The 24065-nt window shown below is 40.7% G+C and overlaps 1 protein-coding gene across 1 annotated transcript in view; it reads left to right on the top strand.

Moving 5' to 3' along the window:
- The window catches only part of LOC311113644 (voltage-gated delayed rectifier potassium channel KCNH1-like), a gene marked incomplete at both ends in the record, with an annotated part of 65832 nt that extends 44152 nt beyond the window's left edge, over nucleotides 1–21680 (top strand). The window contains 2 exons of the mRNA XM_084156912.1: nucleotides 6042–6238; nucleotides 20793–21680. Coding sequence (XP_084013038.1) covers nucleotides 6042–6238; nucleotides 20793–21680 — 1085 coding nt within the window. The remainder of the gene's footprint in view (nucleotides 1–6041; nucleotides 6239–20792) is intronic.
- Between the last annotated feature and the right edge of the window lie 2385 nt (nucleotides 21681–24065).

The raw sequence follows: 24065 nt of genomic DNA on the forward strand, positions 1-24065 counted from the left end.
ATCTTATTTCGGTCTTTGGGAGCTAGCTATGTTCCTATTCATCAGACAGCAGCTCGTGTTTTTGTTACGCCCCTGAAAAAGGGGAGAAATAATCACGAGAGTGACGCAGTTATGTTTCCTCACTGAAAACTTTAGTATAATCCTTTTACAAAAATACCACATTTTACAGAACAACAGATCTACAGGAACCAGAGTGTTGTAGGGTACAAAGCTTATTCAAGTCACAACAGCATAAACTGTAATTCACTAAAACATATACAAATGTTTCAATATAACTGTCAAACACAAAGTAGCTTTAGCTCAGTAACCCATAACTACATTTATCAACCATGTCAACAAAGTATTCGAAACACATTATACAAATAACCCCAAATATATTATTAACAGCGCACATGCTCATTCACAATTAACATAAAATGGCAGCTACTCTCAGTACGAAGCTATTCTTCGCTGCAACCAAGCAGGTTTCACTCACACACGCACCTAATAACTCTCTTCAACTTAACTCTAACTTACTCAAGATGTTACTAACACATACCTTAAACTCTCTTGACATGTTAGCAAGTTATTACATTCAAATTAACTCGTTTTATATCAATAACGTACCTGAAAAAGGGGAGAAATAATCACGAGAGTGACGCAGTTATGTTTCCTCACTGAAAACTTTAGTATAATGAGAAAAAAGACCGCGATTTCCCCAGAAAGTTGGGTGGAGACCAGAGCAATCGATCTCAGGCTCATAGATTAAGAGCATTTAGTAGATCACAGATTAACACTTTTACCCTTAAATTAGGCACCACAAAATAAAGTAGTCAATATAACGTTTACACATTCCTCTTACAATATTTACCCTTTTACACTTGACGGATTTTAACACATTTATGAATTTTATCAATCTCTATGAACTAGTACTGGATGCATGATCTTTTTAACCTTAGATATTTTAAGATCCTTACATACCATGAACTTACTAATACTTTTTAGTGTATAACAGGCTATGAATATGTCCTTTAACCTGTCACATTTTCACCAGAGGCTGTGTTTACATCGTAGATAGATGCAGGCCATTGGCTGCCGCCATCACAAGGGATATGTACGGGAGTTCTGATTTGGTTCCAAGTTGAGCATTTGGGCAAATTTCCCTGAGCAGACAGAGTGGTGAAATATACTTCTTATGAGAAAATGTGCAAGAATTGAAGGTGCCAACAAATGTTATAGCAACAAATGTTATAGTCATCATAAGAATGTGTTATAGTCATCATAATAATGTTTTACGGTCATATACAAAAAATCTGATCCTCCCTCGACAGGGATTGATCAAGTTCATGTCTTTCGGCTTCGGCCAACCACCTAATATAATGACTTCCATGATATTGATAAAATGAAGCCTGGTTTGTTCTAAGGTAACTTTAATATGGTAGCTAGTGTAAGCCTAAGAGCTTCTATCTAGCTATGGTTCAGCTAAACGTCAGCATTCCGCTACAGCTAGCACGTTTGTAAGAATGCAGAAATTATTTTGTTTACCTAGCTAATGTGACCTAGCTGTGTAGCCTATATTATAATATGAATGACACTGTATGATAACGTTACTTTACTTTTATAGTCGTATGGGAGGGGTAAACGTTCATTATTTATATGCTAACGTTACTTGATCATGATGCATATTCATGTTAGTTAGCAGGAGTTAGCTGTGTGTTGTCAGCTAATTTAATGTGTACGGATGCGAAAATAAGTCCTTTGTCTGCATATGCTTGTGGATTGTTGCATTATTCAAGAGTGTAATATGGTTTGGTTTCATTATTCAATATTGTAGTATGTTTTAGAAGAAAAGTTGCTTGGATTGTTAAATAGTTTGTGCTTACTGGCTAATGGCTACTGTGATATTTATGGTAAATTTGAGCTGCGGACCAAGAATGTCGCATTGCCAGCCACAACGAAAGGTAAGGCAAGGATGTAATGTGAATTGAAAAGTATATATCTTTCGCCAATCTGCTCCTCAGACTCTCCATCTCTCGTAGTGGGAATAGGGCCTAAGCCTGTGTTAATATTCACAGTGTCAAAAATACTATGTTAATATCCTCTTCCCATTGGGTTAGTATGGGTAACTTGTCATTAAAGCAATTTGTGCCAGATGTGGCTTGAGTCCATTAAATTTGACTTGTCATACCCATTTTTCACATATCATCTCAAGTATCATCCAAGGGCAGAAAGAGTCTCCCAAAAAGCAAGCCATGGTGACACAAATGACAAGCTGTTTGTCTGTTAATTAATCTAAAAGGGACATTAATTTCACTTTCAAATCCAAGGTTGTCAAATGTTTTCAGACCTCTAAAGTAATCATATGTCAAGATGAAACCACGTGACAACGTCGAGTGTGTAGGTCCAGCTGTATTCCTCCACCCCAAATGAATGAAAAGTCAAGCACCGAAAGAAACCAGGAAATTAGACATTGCTTATCTTTTCCATTAGTTTGGGAGGTATCTACACAACCGATGTTGTGGGAGGTTATTTCATCTTGACATTACTCTACTTTCGAGGCCTGAAAACATCTGACAACTTTCATTTCTGAGTGAAATGTCCCTTTAATGGGACAATCAGCAGTTGCTACATCCAGTTTTGTACCCATTTATTCTTGAAGAATATAACTTATAAATGCCTCATGAGCTTAGTTCAACTGTCGTACCCCATCAGATCCCAAAATATAAGCTTGTTTAAGTTCAATATTTGTAAACAAAGTAAATCCAAACAAACACTATATAGCCTCAAAACATGGTTAAAACTATAATTGTTATATCATGGATGGTCAGTCCTTGCATCCATAGCTTGTCTATGAATTTGAGAGCGGTAACATTTCTCCAGCCCCATCCCTCAGCTTTTTACCGAAACAGGGGCGGGGACTTCACTTCGTTATTTTTTCTACTGCTAATTGACGCTTTAACTCTTGGATGTAAACTCCCCTAAAGTTGGGAGTAGCGTGGTTCTGGTACTGCTTCCGACCGTCATTTTCACTTATAAATGTGTCTGTAGACACCGTACACTCGGCTAAAGCCCTGCTTCTTACGGTTGCGGGAGTATAGGTGTCGTGTCGATGTGAAATTTGACACCACTTGAAGCTGTGAAGTCCCATTACACTTTCATTCACTGGTTGGACTGTCCATCAATTGTGGTGGAAGGACACGTTGCACTCTGACATGCCATATACCACTGGGGAGCTAAGAAGCTTCTGTGCTGAAAGAAAGTATTCCCATTGCTCTACGATAAACACAAATGGTTTTATTTCAAGTTTAATTTTTAAAAAAACGAACATATTGGGTATTTATTATTCTCCTAAATTGATGGGATGACTAACTTAGAAAGAATGCATTCTTGACTGGGCTAATGTAGGCTGTGACACCTGGCAGGCTGTGATTGATGTGAAGAGCTGTTTTAGGGGGAAAAGGGAGATAAGGATTTGCCTCCAAATGCTAGACTATACTGGTTCTTTGTGATCTGTGAGCCTTCCTTGGACATAGGAATGATGTCTAAGGGAGCTGGCTCTTCTCACTATGATAGGTTGTTATGATAAACTTGTGCCTGGCTGAAGTGTGCAACAAATGGCGCCGAGGAGATGAGACCAACCCCTGAACCAACGGATTGGCTGAGTAAAGTTTAAACCACACTCAGTTCTTTACTCTGATTGGCCAGCAGAGAAGTGGGAAACTTTCTCTGTCAGAGTATTTGAGCAACAATCTGAAACAATGGATTTAGTTCTCTGGGGTGTCCTGCGAGGTATCACAGAGAGCCCGTATATACGAAACATCATATTTACCATTGAAGGTTTTTGCATTAATTAAAATAACTAGTATATCTTAGAAGTCGTGTTGACCTCTTTTGTTCCTAATACCAGATTTGAATTGACGCGACTTTGACAAACATTATTTGTAGATGTGAAACATAACCACTTTGCGTTCATCACAGACAGACTCAATCTTAAAGCTGAAGTTGTAACGATTCGGCTGGTGTGTGAATGGCGTCTCTGCGTCACTCAGAGGACACAGGGCAGAACATTTTCTGTCGCCAGTTCTAGAAACGGTGCCAAATGGTGTCACTAAATATGATCATATCTATTTTACAGTTATAAGGTGAACTCTTAGTAGTCGTTTTCTAAATTGGTTGTAACTATATTAAGAAAGCATGTAAGTCATTTCAAGCCCTATTCATTAAGTTTTGTTGAATAGCAACTAAATCATATATTTCATATTTTCATATAATTGAGCTTGTGTCTTCAAAAGTGAGTACAGCTCAGCAATAAATTTTTACTAGAAAAGGTGAGATTTTTATATTTCTTGGAGTATGTAGCGTACTGCTTATTGCTTATGGCCGTCTCATGATCGACGTACCCAAAAGTAACTATTTATTTAGGCGGAAATCTACATACATCTAACAGGCATTACGCAACATTTCCACATGCAAATAACCCTTAATGTCCGAACATCGTTCAAAGCTGTATACAGTTGTTTGTTTGTGGTGAGGGACCGGTTGGTCCAAAACAGTAAACTTCAATCATAAATGTAATGTTTTTAAAATAAAGAGTACTCCCCCATCTATACTGAATATAAACGCAACATGCAACAATTTCAATGATTTGTACTGTTAATACAGTTCATATAAGGAAATCAGTCAATTGAAATAAATTCATTAGGCCCAAATCTATGGATTTCACATGACTGGGCAGGGACACAGCCATGAGTGAGCCTGGGAGTGCATAGGCCCACCCACTTGGGAGTCAGGCCCAGCCAATCAGAATGAGTTTTTCCCCACAAAAGGGCTTTATTACAGACAGAAATACTCCTCAGTTTCATCAGCTGTCCGGGTGGCTGGTCTCAGATGATCCCGCAGGTGAAGAAGCCGGATGTGGAGGTCCTGGGCTGGCGAGGTTACATGTGGTCTGCAGTTGTGAGGCTAGTTGAATGTACTGCCAAATTCTCTAAAACGATGTTGGAGGCAGCTTATGGTAGAGAAATTAACATTCAATTATCTGGCAACAGCTCTGGTGGACATCCCTGCAGTCAGCATGCAAATTACACACATGCAAATTACACACAGCATGCAAATTACACACACTGGTGTTGTGTGACGACAACTGCACATTTTAGAGTGGCCTTTTATTGTCCCCAGCACAAGGTGCACCTGTGTAATGATCATGCTGTTTAATTAGCTTCTTAATATGCCACACCTGTCAGGTGGATGGATTATCTTGGCAAAGGAGAAACGCTCACTAACAGGGATGTAAACAAATTTGTGCACAATATTTGAGAGAAATAAGCTTTTTGTGTGTATGGAACATTTCTGGGATCTTTTATTTCAGCGTATGATTTACATGTTACATTTATATTTTTGTTCAGTATATTTTTTTCCCCCAGTATATTTTATTCACAAAGCTATATTTACCCAGTCACTCAAAGCTGTACTGTACTGTAATGCCAAACGCTCCCCTAAGCTGTCTGATGCATTTCATCAATCCAATTTGGACACTGGAAAGGGACAGATTTGCATTTTCATGTGTGAAAACCAAAAAGTCTGCAAATGTGTTAATAACCATGGCTTATGGAGTCTGTTTCCAGAAAAGTAGGAGCTCGATGAAGTGAGGGATGCAGCTTTTCATTAGTAAGCGCTGCAATATGTTGTTTACAATTCAGTACATTGTCTGTTTGCCTTGTAGGCGACAAGGCTTCTACAATTGGTATCACAAATGCACTGTGTATAATTTTCCCCCGTTGGTCTCAAACTAGATATTTTTTAAATACCAGTTACGTAACGCACTCTTTTTTTAATGGTCTGTTTTGCTGTGTGTTCACATTGTACAGACAGTTTGCATTGAAGAACATTTCAGCATAGAAGTATGACCTTGGGCTTTTGCCTTTGTATTACCATGAAAGGCTGCAAGATTAGCTTCATGGCAGTTAGATTCATATCACTGTGGATGGATGGGGATTCCCTTGTTATCATTCACCTCACTATTTATCTCTCCCCTTTCTATCCCCCGTTTTTTCTCTTCACAGGAAAGGGGGACGTGTTTGGGGACGTCTTCTGGAAGGAGGTGACCCTAGCCCAGGCTTGCGCCAACGTTCGGGCCTTGACCTACTGCGACCTCCACGTCATCAAGCGTGACGCTCTGCAGAAAGTTCTGGAGTTCTACATGGCCTTCTCCAACCACTTCTCCCGCAACCTGCTGCTCACCTATAACCTCAGAAAGAGGGTAAGCTGCCCGGGGGCATTGCTCTCTCTCTGACTGTGTCTGAATAGTCTCCAATATCTTATTGATTGGCAAAATGATTGGATAGACTCCGAAGTTATTTTTCACCTATCCAGTCCTTTCCAAACAGTGGTCTGAAGGGAAACGAGAACTGATGTCATTGCTGAGTCTACCTTCATCATGCCGAGTCAGTGTCTCACACTTAATTTGTGACTCTGGCCTTGCTGTTTCACCATAGTTAATCTTGTTCCCAGACACAGCCACCCATTGCGCTCAATAGCTGGGGACGGGGTTACACCATAATTTATTCTCTGTGAAATGTGTCTTAAAAATACTTTCCCGGTCTTTGTATTGCGTAGTGCAATATTTCCTTTCAGGGGACATGTAATTGCACAAAGTGATATTTGACAAATGCTGAATAATTACTCAATAATGGATTCACCTTGTCCTCCATTTTTATCAAAATGTCCTTGTTTCTCTTTTGTTTGTCTGTAATTTTGACCTGTTACTGGCTTGTTCCTTACCTGTAAAAAGATAAGGTATCTAAAGAAAATATAAACTCCACTATGCTCCCTCAGCCTTTGTCAAAATATTATAGAACCCAGGTCGCTTGTGTTAAAGACACTCCAATAGGGTTAACTCACTTGGGGGGGAATGGTAAGGTGGGCTCATTAGCGAGGGTCGTTACAATATGACAATCATCATGGTCTTTGAATAGTATATTATAAATGCATAATTGGACAGATTATTATTAATGATGCAGTTTTATTGATGATTTTATGATTTTATAAATGTTCCATTTTTTAACAATCGGCCCGCAACGTCTTATTGATCTGAATATCAGTGCTGTAAACTTCTAGCCGTTAACCATGGTAGTGATGAGCGCGTTTCTTAATTGACTCTTTACACCCACTCAAACACTCAGAGCCTTAATACAGACAAGAAATTGATAACTTGTAAACCGAGAACATCACTGAAAACCCACAGCATTTTCCATAAAACATCAAGTACTGAAATTGATTCAATTTCGCTGAAGAAAACACAGCGTATTCGTCAGGAGGACATAGCTTATTAATCAGAAGGTGCTGTTGCTTCATCAAGATGCAATCCTCTGTCCTTGTCGTCATCATGCAATTCAAACTTGAGTATATGTTAGTCAATAGAGGTCATGTTGACTAATACGATGACTCACTTTTACCGCATATCCTATTATGGTTAGTCACGATCTGCAACCTTCCTCGCTGTCATCAAGGTTATTGTTTTGTTTAGTCTACAAAAGCTTTCAGGTGCATAAGCCTCTTTAGGCAGCCACTGATCCACCGTACATTTTAGGTTAGGTAACCAGAGGGGTTGATTTGGCTAATGCTAGAACCTGCTGTGAGGTATGATACAGGTCCGTGATCATTAGGCACCAAATTGAAGAAAACGAACTGACAAAGGGAGGGACTACCTGGACCTGTCCAATTAGAAACGCTCATTGTTGTTTTCTATCGTGTGCCCTAATGAACACACCAGTTGATGGGCCAATTCTGGAGGCCCATCATAATAGCTTTTGATGTCTGTCGACAACCACCATCTTTCATAGACCTTTGCATTAACACGAGCTGATTAGGCATTTAGACAGTGAATGTCGATAAGGTCAAATATTGATGAGTATAATAAGTCATATTGATTTCAGAAATAAATTGATTGCATAATTGACACAGTAGCTAGGTCCACCAAACTGACTTGTGCGTGATGACGGAGTGCACACAATGTACATCTTCGCTTAAGTTTTCATGTAACGAATACAAATATTTATGTCGTAGTGGGAGGACCACACACCATGTCATCGCGACTCCAGGTTTACTGCATAAAGGCATTTCCACCGCCATTTGTTGCATAATTAATTTTATTGACACAAAAAGATCCCACCATGTCAAACGAACAAATAATCTGTCAGCATTTATAAAATTGTACCGAAACTTCCTGTTTCCATCACAGCTATCGTGATTTTTTTTTATACGGTACGACTTTACTCGCATAAAAACTGTGGTTGGAAACGTGGTTTATGTTATGTAAGTTTAATGAATGAACCATACACTCTGGAGAGACGGGACCAGATTCACCAACAAGGATTGAAGTAGCTTCCTATTTGTGTAGTTTATTTTTGTTGGGTGGTTTACTCAGATCGGTTGTGAAAAGGGAATAATTAGGGACACATCCATTGTGGATCTATCTTTACAAAATGAAATGAGCTCTTAGCAGAGATACTGGGATATGCAGTCTGGATTTATTTTGGAAACTTAATTTCATGCCAGTTGATAAACCAAATTAATGATCAAAAGTCTCCAAGCCTAGTTTAAAAAAGTAAATGTCAATGCAACTATTGACATTGCAGCATAATCTGAGGTGAGAGAAGTGAAAATGCATAATATATATAAATATGCCACTTGGGAGACGCTTTTATCCAAAGCGACTTACAGTGGCTTGCGAAAGTATTCACCCCCCTTGGCATTTTTCCTATTTTGTTGCCTTACAACCTGGAATTAAAATGGATTTTTTGGGGGGTTGTATCATTTGATTTACACAACATGCCTACCACTTTGAAGATGCAAAATATTTTTTCTTGTGAAACAAACAAGAAATTAGACAAAGAAAACAGAAAACTTGAGCGTGCATAACTATTCAACCCCCCCCCCCCCCCCCCCCCCAAGTCAATACTTTGTAGAGCCACCTTTTGCAGCAATTACAGCTGCAAGTCTCTTGGGGTATGTCTCTATAAGCTTGGCACATTTAGCCACTGGGATTTTTGCCCATTCTTCAAGGCAAAACTGCTCCAGCTCCTTCAAGTTGGATGGGTTCCGTTGGTGTTCAGCAATCGTTAAGTCATACCACAGATTCTCAATTGGATTGAGGTCTGGGCTTTGACTAGGCCATTCCAAGACATTTAAATGTTTCCCCTTAAACCACTGGAGTGTTGCTTTAGCAGTATGCTTAGGGTCATTGTCCTGCTGGAAGGTGGACCTCTGTCCCAGTCTCAAATCTCTGGAAGACTGAAACAGGTTTCCCTCAAGAATTTCCCTGTATTTAGCGCCATCCATCATTCCTTCAATTCTGACCAGTTTCCCTGCCGATGAAAAACATCCCTACAGCATGATGCTGTCACCACCATGCTTCACTGTGGGGATGGTGTTCTCGGGGTGATGAGAGGTGTTGGGTTTGCGCCAGACATAGCGTTTTCCTTGATGGCCAAAAAGCTCAATTTTAGTCTCATCTGACCAGAGTACCTTCTTCCATATGTTTGGGGAGTCTCCCACATGGCTTTTGGCGAACACCAAATGTGTTTGCTTATTTTTTTCTTTAAGCAATGGCTTTTTTCTGGCCACTCTTCCGTAAAGCCCAGCTCTGTGGAGTGTACGGCTTAAAGTGGTCCTATGGACAGATACTCCAATCTCCGCTGTGGAGCTTTGCAGCTCCTTCAGGGTTATCTTTGGTCTCTTTGTTGCCTCTCTGATTAATGCCCTCCTTTCCTTGTCTGTGAGTTTTGGTGGGCGGCCCTTTCTTGGCAGGTTTGTTGTGGTGCCAAATTCTTTCCATTATTTTATAATGGATTTAAAGGTGCTCCTTGGGATGTTCAAAGTTTCGGATATTTTTTTATAACCCAACCCTGAACTGTACTTCTCCACAACTTTGTCCCTGACCTGTTTGGAGAGCTTCTTGGTCTTCATGGTGCCGCTTGCTTGGTGGTGCCCCTTGCTTAGTGGTAATGCAGACTCTGGGGCCTTTCAGAACAGGTGTATATATACTGAGATAATGTGACAGATCATGTGAAACTTAGATTGCACACAGGTGGACTTTATTTAACTTATTATGTGACTTCTAAAGGTAATTGGTTGCACCAGATCTTATTTAGGGGCTTCATAGCAAAGGGGGTGAATACATTTGCACGCACCACTTTTCCGTGATTTATTTTGTAGAATTTTTTGAAACAAGTATTTTTTTAAATTTCACTTCACCAATTTGGACTATTTTGTGTATGTCCATTACATGAAATCCAAATAAAAATCCATTAAATTACAGGTTGTAATGCAACAAAATAGGAAAAACGCCAAGGGGGATGAATACTTTTGCAAGGCACTGTACAGTACAGCGAGTGCATACATTTGCTACATTTGACGAGAGAGCTGCTTTCAACTTCTTGTCTTATAGTGCCTGCAAGATGGATGTCAAATATGCATGAATCTTTAATATCACATTTATTTAACTGTTACATCATATAAATTAAATAGGATGGATGACTCATTCAACCTCACTCCTCGCCCTGTAACTTTTCGCAGTTCTATCAATTTACCTAGTAAAAGGTTTACAATTCATAAATGCTTTATCTAGATAGTTGGGGCCCCATTCCAAGTTGAGAAAAGCATGCATTACTTTCACGTAATTCATTCATTGATGTCAATGGGAGACTTGCATGAAAATGTTTGTCAAACACACAGATCTAAAGTTAAAAATACTGCCCCTTAGTGATGTTAATTGTGTCCAAATCATGTTGCACAAACCAAGGACCTTGAGATTTGCATAAAGTTAAAAAAAACATGACATTTCAGAAGGGGAAGTAACCTAGGTGGTGAGTGGGGGAACTCCTTCAGGGCTATGGTCAGATCCTCTTCTCGGTTCTGCTTTACCATGAAACTGATTTTTATTTATTTATTCCTTCTATACCAGAAATCAGAAGGTCAAGGTGAGAAACACGAAGTGTGAAAGACCTCCAGTATTGCAGTTTTGAGTGCAACAGCAAGCGGCTTTGCACAAAAAGTGTTTAATAGATTAACACACGAGCTCTGGGAATATATTGAGAGACATTAGTCACTCGTTCGATCACTGTCCATGCGCCAAGAATTTCAATTCATAATCAGTCATTCAATCAATACATTTTCATGTGTATATCACTTTTTACAAATGAAGTGTTCGGAAAAAAAAGCATGGGCCTCAAATCCACAAAGAGCAAAGGCGACTGGAGTAAAGAAAAACCTTGAGAAGAACTAGACCCTAGAGAGGTAAACCCATACTTCTCTGACTGGCTGATCAGATAGTTCAGGGTTCATAATATTGACCACCAATGCCAGACAGTTGTCCTTTAAAGGCAAAGTCAAAGCAGAGCCTGGCAATGTTGCCACCACATCATGGTGGAAGCCAGCCAACAGGGATAAAACACTACAATCATATTCCCTCACAATCATATTGGGCAATACTTTACTACTACAAAACAGTACCTACTTCCACATACTTACTACCACTTCCATGTTGTGCTACGATGACTACTACTGCTACTACAGCTACAGAGTACATAACTATTAACAAGATAAGTAACACCAACTTTTTGATCAAAAGACAAATCCTATCACAGGAGGTTGGTGGCACCTTATTTTGGGAGGACGGGCTTGTGGTAATCGCTTGAGCGGAATCAGTGGAATAATATCAAACACATGGTTTGATGCCATTCCATTCGCTCCATTCCAGCCAATAATATGAGCCGTCCTCCCCTCAGCAGCCTCCACTGAATCCCTACGCTGGTTAAACACCAGGTGGCTGTTGTCTACCATCACCAGTCTCTCTCTCCATCTTCTTCCCATTCTCTTTTTCTCCTCTTTATTTCCCTTTCGTTGTCTCTCCACCCCTCTCTCGGCCTCTCCCTTCCCCTGATCGATCTGAAACCCAGCCCTGCTGCATGGGACCCGTTCTGCCACACTGTGCAATAATTATCTCCTGTGTGAGAAATGACCCTGACTCGCTTGAGTAGGCACAGCGCTGGTCTTCCACCTGCAATACTCCATACTGCATCCTCTGCTGTCGCTTCACAGGACAGATCTTTTTACATTACACATCAGGATTTAAAAAATAAATCCCCCTGCTCTATAAGGTTTTTATGTATTTTTCACCAATCGAAGATATCTGTATTAAGAAACTCTCGGGAAAGGTTGCTGGTCAAGTTTCAGTCAGTATTACTGATCTTGTGAGAATTCTGCGATACAGGTCTAAATCTAATCTAAATCTAATCCAATAATCTGAACTACAGTATTTGTGCTGTATTTCCTAATAACACGGTGATCTACATGATTTCTACCTAAGGAACCAGCTGTTTCATATTTACATTTTACATTTTAGTCATTTAGCAGACGCTCTTATCCAGAGCGACTTACAGTTGGTGAGTGCATACATTTTCATACTGGCCCCCCGTGGGAAACGAACCCACAACCCTGGCGTTGCAAGCGCCATGCTCTACCAACTGAGCTACACGGGGCCCAATAACATTAAACAACAAGCTACAATAATCCACTCTACAAAGCATTATGTACTAACTACTCTCTTGTTCTTCATCTCTGTTTTATTATAAGACTACCAAGACCTTTTAAATTCCCCTGACCCTTACATTATTCCATTGTCACGATTCAATTTGACTCAAGAATAGAACGTTTGAAGCGTAGCATAAAGTAACCAGTCCATCCAGTATGCATAATAATACAGTCCACACTCAAAGGCGATTACTGTTATTTGTTTAATTTTGGAGTATAGGTTAGACCAATTATGTACCAAAGACATCTTAAAATCTGTTTTTTGTTGTTGTGCGTAATATGCGGTAGGCTATGTATTGTGGAACGGCACAGTCATTATTTTAATTCGGGGGGGGGGGGGGGGGGGTTTCGGGCTTGGTCTCATACTGTACATACTGTAGGCCTATGCATATACAGTGGGGAAAAAAAGTATTTAGTCAGCCACCAATTGTGCAAGTTCTCCCACTTAAAAAGATGAGAGAGGCCTGTCATTTTCATCATAGGTACACGTCAACTATGAAAGACAAAATGAGAATTTTTTTTTCAGAAAATCACATTGTAGGAATTTTAATGAATTTATTTGCAAATTATGGTGGAAAATAAGTATTTGGTCAATAACAAAAGTTTCTCAATACTTTGTTATATACCCTTTGTTGGCAATGACACAGGTCAAACGTTTTCTGTAAGTCTTCACAAGGTTTTCACACACTGGCATTTTGGCCCATTCCTCCATGCAGATCTCCTCTAGAGCAGTGATGTTTTGGGGCTGTCGCTGGGCAACACGGACTTTCAACTCCCTCCAAAGATTTTCTATGGGGTTGAGATCTGGAGACTGGCTAGGCCACTCCAGGACCTTGAAATGCTTCTTACGAAGCCACTCCTTCGTTGCCCGGGCGGTGTGTTTGGGATCATTGTCATGCTGAAAGACCCAGCCACGTTTCATCTTCAATGCCCTTGCTGATGGAAGGAGGTTTTCACTCAAAATCTCACGATACATGGCCCCATTCATTCTTTCCTTTACACAGATCAGTCGTCCTGGTCCCTTTGCAGAAAAACAGCCCCAAAGCATGATGTTTCCACCCCCATGCTTCACAGTAGGTATGGTGTTCTTTGGATGCAACTCATCCTCCAAACACGACGAGTTGAGTTTTTACCAAAAATATATATTTTGGTTTCATCTGACCATATGACATTCTCCCAATCCTCTTCTGGATCATCCAAATGCACTCTAGCAAACTTCAGACGGGCCTGGACATGTACTGGCTTAAGCAGGGGTACACGTCTGGCACTGCAGGATTTGAGTCCCTGGCGGCGTAGTGTGTTTCTGATGGTAGGCTTTGTTACTTTGGTCCCAGCTCTCTGCAGGTCATTCACTAGGTCCCCCCGTGTGGTTCTGGGATTTTTGCTCACCGTTCTTGTGATCATTTTGACCCCACGGGGTGGAGCCCCAGATCGAGGGAGATTATCAGTGGTCTTGTATGTCTTCCATTTCCTAATAATTGCTCCCACAGTTGATTTCTTCAAACCAAGCTGCTTTCCTATTGCAGATTCAGTCTTCCCAGCCTGGTGCAGGTCTACAATTTTGTTTCTGGTGTCCTTTGACAGCTCTTTGGCCTTGGCCATAGTGGAGTTTGGAGTGTGACTGTTTGAGGTTGTGGACAGGTGTCTTTTATACTGATAACAAGTTCATACAGGTGCCATTAATACATGTAACGAGTGGAGGACAGAGAAGCCTCTTAAAGAAGAAGTTACAGGTCTGTGAGAGCCAGAAATCTTGCTTGTTTGTAGGTGACCAAATACTTATTTTCCACCATAATTTGCAAATAAATTCATTAAAAATCCTACAATGTGATTTTCTGGATATTTTTTCTCATTTTGTCTGTCATAGTTGACGTGTACCTATGATAAAAATTACAGGCCTCTCTCATCTTTTTAAGTGGGAGAACTTGCACAATTGGTGGCTGACTAAATACTTTTTTCCCCCACTGTACATAGGCTCTAATATGCATATGCGGTTTTCAATTAATCATCACCATAGAATGCGCTGTCCATTTCATTGTTAGGCTTTGAAACAACATCCATAATGACCACCCAGTTTCAACCTGTTGTTGAACTTCTTTCTTCAAATTGATCATCACAGTGAGGTGAGTTTTAAAAGCACGATACTGTTTTGATGATAAGTGTTCGAAGTGATTTTGATGTGGTTAGAGGACAATAGAGCACTGAGTACCAGGGCCAGGTTGCATAAAACGTCTGAAGTTAATTTCCCCCATATCTTTTCCTTTAAAGTTTCCTTTACTTTAAGTCTGTTGCACAAAACATTTTAAGGTTAATTTCCCCCTTAAATTAAGTGAAAATGTAAGTGGCCATGAGGTCCCTTAACTGCTTCATTCAGTATGGATATCAATGTAAACAGCATTTGTGGAGGTGAATGTTGCTTTCATCTGCTCTGGTTACAAATGGAAAACATCAAGCAGCTTGCTACTTAGCTAAACAATGGAATGTGCACAATCCATGGCTACAAAGCTAGCTGGCTAGTTAGCTATAGCTACTCTGTAAGCTAGCTTGACGTACTAGAAAGTAATATAAACAAGTTGAGAAAAAAGTAACTACAAGAAATGTGATTTATTATCTTCTGAAGAATTTGGTTATCCTGTCTTGATTGTAGAACTTCTATTTTGCTCTCATAAAATGAAAGCGATCTCTTTGAGGCCTTTAGTCAGTGAATCAGGCATTCTCCATGGTAACCAGATACTCTTTCTGCCATACATGCCTTCAAACTACCGTAAAACCCCTTAAGTATGCCCTTACCCAAGGAAATATTTGAGCGGCTCTATGCAACGCCCTTAAACAATTCCCTTAGGTAAGGGAAAATGATTCCCTTAAGGGAAGCACTTAAGATGTTTTATGCAACTGGGCCCACGCCATTAGCGACCTGATGGTCACCTTATGAAAAAAGATTGCAGTCAGAGTGCATTATAACTGCAGTATGCTGAAAATACTGTGTCCAAAATAACAGGGTTTTTTTCTGCAGTAATTTTGCAGTGTACCTGCAGTTAGAGTGCATTATAACTGTAGTTCAACTGGAATACACCGCAGTTATTCTGTAATTACTGCGTCCAAAATACCACAGTCGACTGCAATTACTGCACTTTTACTGCAGTTTCAAAACTGTAATCTTTTTTTTTAAGGGTCGTTAGCGAGTTGGTACACTCACAATGGCTGCCTGGTATTGTGATGCAATAATTTCCATGGTAATGTAGAATGTTCATTCAAATGATGTTACCTGATGTGGCTCATGCAATGGAATGTTTTTATTACATTTTTTATGTCAGTTGAGTCAACAAATCACAGCACATATTGATGGGTGCACTTCCTGCTTTTACTTCCTGCTTTGCTCCTATGGATACACTCGCAATGGCCGCCAGTCCACCCAGTATGCCATCGTTGACTTGAATGGAGATTCTATTCATTCTATTTCTATAGCAGCATATGCATTGAGAAGCGGAGAGGAGAAAATTCACCCTCGTTCCATTTTTAGGCACCCACCACTTGCATTCGTTTTTTAGTAGTTCTGAGCGATTAGTGCTTTTTGAGGTCGGTTCTGTTCTGGTTCGATTATAAAAAATTATCAAGTTTTTTGGTTTCGATTATTTGGGTTGAATGCTGTAACACAGAATAAAACGATTTAATAAAAGTCCCATGATGGTAGTGACTGCCCAACACTGCTTATCACTTATTAACCATCATTTATTCATATTACTTGACTTTACACTGAAATATTTTATTATATTACATTTGTTTTATTTGATGACTATTTCATTCCAAGTCATCATCTCTATAGAGCTTCTGCATCTGCTGTCTGACAAAATCACTATTTTCTAGTTCTTCAAAGTAAATAAGGCATACTTTTATGACTACGAATACCAACTGTCAATCACTTAGAAAATGTATTTTAGGTACAGACACCTCGCGAAGCAACAGCTGTTCTCTATATCCCCTCATGACCCTGCATTCTTCTGCCGCTTCCTTAGAAGGCATAAACGAAACACAGACCGGAAAAGTAGATGCACAATGGATTACTGTCATTGTAGTTAATTACCACGTTTTATGCACTGAACTATGTAGAATATTGGCCTGTTGGAAACTTCAACTCCCTACCATCACACAGTTCAGGCTGGATATGATTTTATCTCTAGAGAAACTGTGCAATGTGCGCATTGAGCTCACAGAAAAAATAAATAAAATGGAATTAAAATAATTGTACCGACATTGGTTAATCACTCAGCACTACTTTTTAGCCCTTCCTCAGGTCAAGGAGTTATCATCACAGCTCTCTGCTCTGCCAAAAATACAAAAGATCTGATTGGCTGTTCAGTGGATTGTGCTTCATGAATACACAAATGTAATTTGCACTGTGGGATAGTCTATGCCTTTTGGAGCAGCCTCTGGAGAAGAGTCTGAATATGTATTAGTCATAGATGGCCTCTGTTTGAACGGACAGCTAAAACTGCATTTGCAGTTTGAAATATCTGATGTGACGAGATAACCAATTCATTTCAGTTACTTGGTTAGACTAATACAAGTTCAAGGTTTCAAATAAATGCTTCCAAAACCATACCTGCGCTCATAGCTGCAGGAATTAAGCTTCTCTTTGAAAATATGATAACCTGAATGTATCTTAGGTTAAAGAGATGGTATGAAAACAGTATTTACCAGATGTATGCAAAGGTGCTTAATCTCCAAGAGAGCAAAGTATTTTTGGTTCTTTGCACAAATAGCATATACAGTGCATTCGGAAAGTATTCAGAGCCCTTGACTTTATCCACATTTTGTTACTTTACAGCCTTATTCTAAATGGATTAAATTGCTTTATTCCCTCATCAATCTACACACTATACCCATTTTACATTTTAGTTATTTAGCAGATGCTCCTCACCAGAGCGACTTACAGTTAGTGAGTGCATACATTTTTCATAATGGCCCCCCGTGGGAATCGAACCCACAACCCTGGTGTTGCAAGCGCCATGCTCTACCAACTGAGCTACAGGAGGCTGTAGCTCATAATGACGAAGCAAAAACAGGTTTTTATAAAGTTTTGCATATTTACATAAGTATTCAGACCCTTTATTTAGTACTTTGTTGAAGCACCTTTGGCAGCGATTACAGCCTCGAGTCTTCTTGGGTTTGACGCTACAAGCTTGGCACACCTGTATTTGGGGAGTTTCTCCCATTCTTCTCTGCAGATCCTCTCAAGCTCTGTCAGGTTGGATGGGGAGCGTCGCTGCACAGCTATTTTCAGGTCTCTCCAGAGATGTTCGATCGGGTTCAAGTCTGGGATCTGGCTGGGCCACTCAAGGACATTCAGAGACTTGTCCCGAAGCCACTCCTACGTTGTCTTGGCTGTGTGCTTATAATAATAATAATAATAATATGCCATTTAGCAGACGCTTTTATCCAAAGCGACTTACAGTCGTGCGTGCATACATTTTTGTGTATGGGTGGTCCCGGGGATCGAACCCACTACCTTGGCGTTACAAGCGCCGTGCTCTACCAGCTGAGCTACAGAGGACCAGGGTTGTAGGGTTGTTGTCCTGTTGGAAGGTGAATCTTCACCCTAGTCTGAGGTCCTGAGCGCTCTGCAGCAGGTTTTTATCAAGGATCTCCCTGTACTTTGCTCCGTTCACCTTTGCCTCGATCCTGACTAGTCTAGCAGTCCCTGCCGCTGAAAGACATCCCCACAGCATGATGCTGCCACCACCATGATTCACCGTAGGGATGGTGCCAGGTTTCCTCCAGACGTGACACTTGGCATTCAGGCCAAAGAGTTCAATCTTGGTGTCATCAGACCAGAGAATCTTGGTTCTCATGATCTGAGAGTCTTTAGGTGCCTTTCGGCAAACTCCAAGCGGGCTGTCATGTGCCTTTTACTGAGGAGTGGCTTCCGTCTGGCCACTCTACCATAAAGGCCTGATTGGTGGAGTGCTGCAGAGATGGTTGTCCTTCTGGAAGGTTCTCCCATCTCCACAGAGGAACTCTGGAGCTCTGTCAGAGTGACCATCGGGTTCTTGGTCACCTCCCTCACCATGGCCTTTCTCCCCTGATTGCTCAGTTTGGCCGGGCAGCCAGCTCTAGGAAGAGTCTCGATAGTTTCAAACCTCTTCCGTTTAAGAATGATGGAGGCCACTGTGTTCTAGGTGACCTTCAATGCTGCAGAAATGTTTTGGGACCCTTCCCCAGATCTGTGCCTTGACACAATCCTGTCTCAGAGCGCTACGGACAATTCCTTCGACCTCATGGCTTGGTTTTTGCTCTGACATGCACTGTGAACTGTGGGACCTTATATAGAAAGGTGTGTGCCTTTCCAAATAATGTCCAATCAATTGAATTTACCATAGGTGAACTCCAATCAAGTTGTAGAAACATCTAATGGATCATCAATGGAAACAGGATGCACCAGAGCTCAATTTCGAGTCTCATAGCAAAGGGTCTGAATACTTATGTAAATAAGGTATTTCTGTTTTTCATTTTTTATAAATTTGCACAACATTCTAAAAACCAGTTTTCACTTAGTCATTATGGGGTATTGTGTGTAGACTGATGAGGATAAAAAACAACAACATCCATTTTAGAATAAGGCTGTAATGTAACAAAATGTGGAAAAAGTCAACGGGTCTGAATACTTACCGAATGCACTGCATAAGGGAATTTGAAGCTGGGGGATTCATATGCCTTTAAGGAATTCATTCAAAGTTCAATTAAAGTTAACCAAATGCATTCACATGTCTTTGCACAATTAGCTCATTGTATATTCGCCAACTGAGTGTGTGGTCTGAAAAATTATAAAGATTAGCTGTGCAAGTGTAAAATCCCTTTATTGATATAGTACCGTAGCCAACAATGGTCTTTTGATTACGTTTCCTATCCCCATACATTACTTATTTATTTGTGTATTGTTTTGTGTCACACTTTTAAAAGGGGTCACACTTTGCATTTCCACTGCCTCGATAAATAACTATGGTGAGCGGAAGCTGCTTTACTTTTTGCCGCTACTGCTTTGTGTTTGTGTAGCTAAATAAAGACCACTGTGTTACATAAACACAATGCAGACTTCTTGTTCCCGTGAGCTTCCAGCTGGCCATTCAAAATGAAATAAATAAAGAAATGAAATGAATGAGACAAACAAAAACCACACTGATATTTTTAGGGCAGTGAGCGTTTGTGTCCTCAGAGTTGTAGCCTACTAGTCGATGCTAACGTGCCAGTTCCACATGTTTATAGTAATGATGTTGCGCAATATTGCCTACATTTTATCGAATTAAACATGACCACTTCCAAACTCTCTACGATTGAGCTTTGAATTACAGTCAAACCTGGTTAGTCAGTGCCAACTTCCCCTATGAGGCATGAACTATTCCCAAATGCCAACACTTTATTGTTCCGACGCTTTTGCTTCATGAAAGAATTACAGTACCTCTTTCTTAGGACATCACCACCATCTGACCTTCCATGTCGAATAACATCATAGAAAAATGGGGGCTGTTTTTCATGGTTCGGGGTAGGCCCTTTAGTTTCAGTGAAGGGAAATCTTAACACTACAGCATACAATGACATTCTAGACGATTCTGTGTTTCCAACTTTGTGGCAACAGTTTGGGGAAGGCCCTTTCCTGTTTCAGCATGACAATGCCCCTGTTTACAAAGCGAGGTCCATACAGAAATGGTTTGTCGAGATCGGTGTGGAAGAACTTGACTGGCCTGCACAGAGACCTGACCTCAACCCCATCGAACACCTTTGCGATTAATTGGAACGCCGACTACAAGCCAGGCCTAATCGCCCAACAGCAGTGCCCGACCTCACTAATGCTCTTGTGGCTGAATGGAAGCAAGTCCCCGCTGCAATGTTCCAACATCTAGCGAAAAGCCTTCCCAGAAGAGTGGATGCTGTTGTAGCAGCAAAGGAGGGACCAACTCCATAATAATGCCCATGATTTTGGAATGAGATGTTTGACGAACAGGTCTCCACATACTTTTGGTCATGTAGTGTATGTTTGGAGGCTGAGTGACATTATGCTCTTATCCTTCAGTTTAGAAACGTTTAAGTGTCCAAAGAAATACTTCAAGAAAGTTAAAATCCTTCAAGGGTAACCCATTGAGTAGATGTAATGCAGCACATTTCATTTTGGACCCAATAGATTTAAGATGGGCTTGATCCGAACCTGATGTTCTGTTTTCTTGTTACAGATAGTGTTCCGGAAGATCAGTGATGTGAAACGCGAGGAAGAGGAGATGCTCAAGAGGAATAACGAGGCCCCTCTGAACCTTCCTCCGGACCACCCCGTCCGTCGCCTCTTCCAGCGCTTCCGGCAGCAGAAGGAGGCGCGACTGGCAGCGGAGCGAGCCAGTCAGGGGGAGCCACCGGACGTGGAGAAGGGCATCGTCCAACTGGAGCAAACCAAGGTCCACGAGGTCCTCGCCTCTACCAGCATCATCATGGTGACCGAGAGCCCTGCCACTCCCACAGCTTCGTCCACATCATCGTCTTTGTCCTCCAGGCCTTCTAGCCGAGTCATGCTTCATGCCCCCGCCATCCAAAACGGAAACCTCGTAGGCTGCAAGTCCGCAGAGCCTCCACCAAAGACCAAAAAGGGCTGGGGTCGTTTCAAAGAGTCTGTTGTGAAAGCAGAGTCGTGGAGCAGCGTTTCTAACGCCGAGTCCTTGGAGACCTTGCCGGACAGGACTAAGTCCCATAACGAGATGTCTCTCAAGAAGACAGACTCTTGTGACAGCGGTATTACTAAGAGCGACCTGCGCTTAGATAACGTGGGTGACGCCCGCACTCCACAGGACCAGAGCCCTGTGCAGTCAGAAGGGAAGCTGGTTGTTTGTCCTATACCCGTACAGACCATGCACGCCTCTTTCCTGGAGCTGAAGCAGCAACTTAGGGGAGACATCGGGTCTCTAAATGGCCGCATGGCGGTGGTGGAGGCACAGCTGGCCGAGATGCTTCAACTGCTCAAATCGAAAAAGACCTCTGGTTCAAGAAAGGCCTCTCGCTCATCCAGTTTCTTTGAGATGTCACGACCGGCATCCCCCGATTCCGATAAGGACAACAGCTTCTCACAATCTTGACACTGCATGTTTTGTCAGTCTATGCAGTGTTTCCCAACTCCAGTCCCTGAGTAACCCCAACAGTACACATTTTTGTTGTAGCCCCAGACAAGCACACCTGATTCAACTAATTATCAAGCCCTCAATGAGTTGAATCAAGTGAGTTTGTCCACTGCTATACCAAAAATGTGTGCTGTTGGGGGTACTAGAACTGGAGTTGGGAAACATTGGTCTATGGGACATGAAGTGAATACATCCTAGAGTTCATCCAGGAGCTGGCTGCGGTGTGGCAAAAATGTGAGAAAGGTTTTGTGAAGACTTGGGCAGTAAGATGTTCCCAAATTAGTATAGATGAATATGAGGGATTTTCTTACCCTTCTTTTATTATTATTAGATATAGGGGTAATCTGGATAAAAAATGCACATCTGGATTATCTCTGCACCTTGAGGTACATACTGTGCGATATTCCATGGATCTACTTTTGTAGGGGTTGTTTTAGTTTTAAGAATAACTTGGTCACATATTTCTCGTGGTAAAATGACTAAACCCTTATGGAGGTTTGTGCACTCGTAATTGAAATTAGGAATAATATTTTATTGCATTTATATATAGAGTTTTTCACCGGGTCTCAAAGCACTTCACTTTGCAGGGGGTGATGTGGCCATGATAACATGAGCAGTGTGGAGCAACAGCGAAGACGCACATATCTAAAATGGCATTTTCCATAAATGGATTTGCTTTCATTTTTTGTCAAAGGTTAATGCATTATTGGGATAAAATACAATCTTGTAAATAATGATGGATTGTTATGTTGGATATCCATCACTGCCCAATGGCAGCGTATACATGAACGTGAGCACAGTTGCACAATATATGAAAGCATACCATGTGTGGTATAATTTCAGGGGGAAAGCTGGATATTTTGGATTTTGTTGTGTGGTAAATGTCCTCACATGATAACATGTTTGGTCATTATAATACTGTATGTTGCTAAATTAAAGTTACACCAAAAATACATGTTAGAGCCATTTTTAAAGTACATGTTTTCATCCCATCCAACCGTTATGTTATTTGGTTTTGTCCAGTCAACAACCAAACAAATGTTGCTATGCTAGCTCAAAGCACGCATTGGCAACAACTGTAAACTTGTGTAGTAAAGCAACTTTTGCACAAAAATACCTTGAAAGCATTGTGGCTTGTTATTTACACTATTGCTCTCTCCTTGTGGTATTAAAATGGAGGAAAAATCATGATTGTGAACTTTCAATGTATGGTGGAAACCATGGTATCTTTTCAACCATATTTTGTGAGTTTCTAGTAAACATCCATCTTAAATTGTCATGGGAAGAAATCAAAATGAATGTCTCGATTATGAAACCTTTGTGCATTTCTGGTCATCACTGTTGATATAATATGCAAAGTATTGCCATCTACAGTATATTGTGTCTTTAGCATTTGTATTGCAATGTTAAAGGAGTAAAAGGAGATACACGTACAGAATTATTGGAACCCTTAATAAAGATGAGCAAATAAGACTGTGTATAAAATAAATAATACAAATACTGAGCTATATTGTATGCCAAATAAATTGGGGAAATTATATTTTATACTAATACAATTGCTCAGAGAAAGAGATTTTGTTTAACAGGTAATAATTGTTTTCTCTAAAAAAAGATAGGGGTCAATTATTGGCACCCCTGTTTTTAATAATCCGGCACCCTCCCCCTTGCAAGAATAACAGGCACTGAGCCTTTTTCTGAAAAGTTTTCTGAGATTGGAGAACTCATTGGGAGGGATCTTAGACCATTCCTCCATACAGAATCTTTCCAGATCCTTGATATCCTTTGTCTGCGCTATATGGACTGCCCTCTTTAATTCAAACCACAGGTTTTCAATGGGGTTCAAGTCCGTAGTCAGATGGCCATTGCAAAATGTTGATTTTGTGGTCAATTATCGATTTCTTTGTGGATTTTGATTTGTACTTGGGGTTATTGTCTTGCTGGAAGAGCCACTTGCGGCCAAGTTTCATCCTCCTGACAGAGGCAACCAGGTTTTTGGCTAAAATGCTCTGGTACTTGCTAAAGTTCATGATGCCGTTGACCTTAGCAAGGGCCCCAGGACCGATGGAAGCAAAATAGGCCATAATATAAAAGATCCACCACCATAATTTACAGTAGGTATGAGGTTTTCTGCATATGCATTCTTCTTTTGACGCCAAATCCACTACTGCTGTGCATGGCCAAAGAGCTCTATTTTCATGCCATCTGACCATAGCACAGGTTCCAATCCAAGTGCCAATGCAAACTCCAGACGTTTCCATTGTGGGTTGCTCTCAACATTTTTTTTTCTTTCTGGCTACCCTTCCAAAGAGCCTATTGGCGTGGAGGTGGCGTTTAATTATATAT

This window comes from Coregonus lavaretus (genome assembly GCF_964263955.1).
Source record: "Coregonus lavaretus genome assembly, chromosome: 40".
Classification (NCBI taxonomy): Eukaryota; Metazoa; Chordata; class Actinopteri; order Salmoniformes; family Salmonidae; genus Coregonus; species Coregonus lavaretus.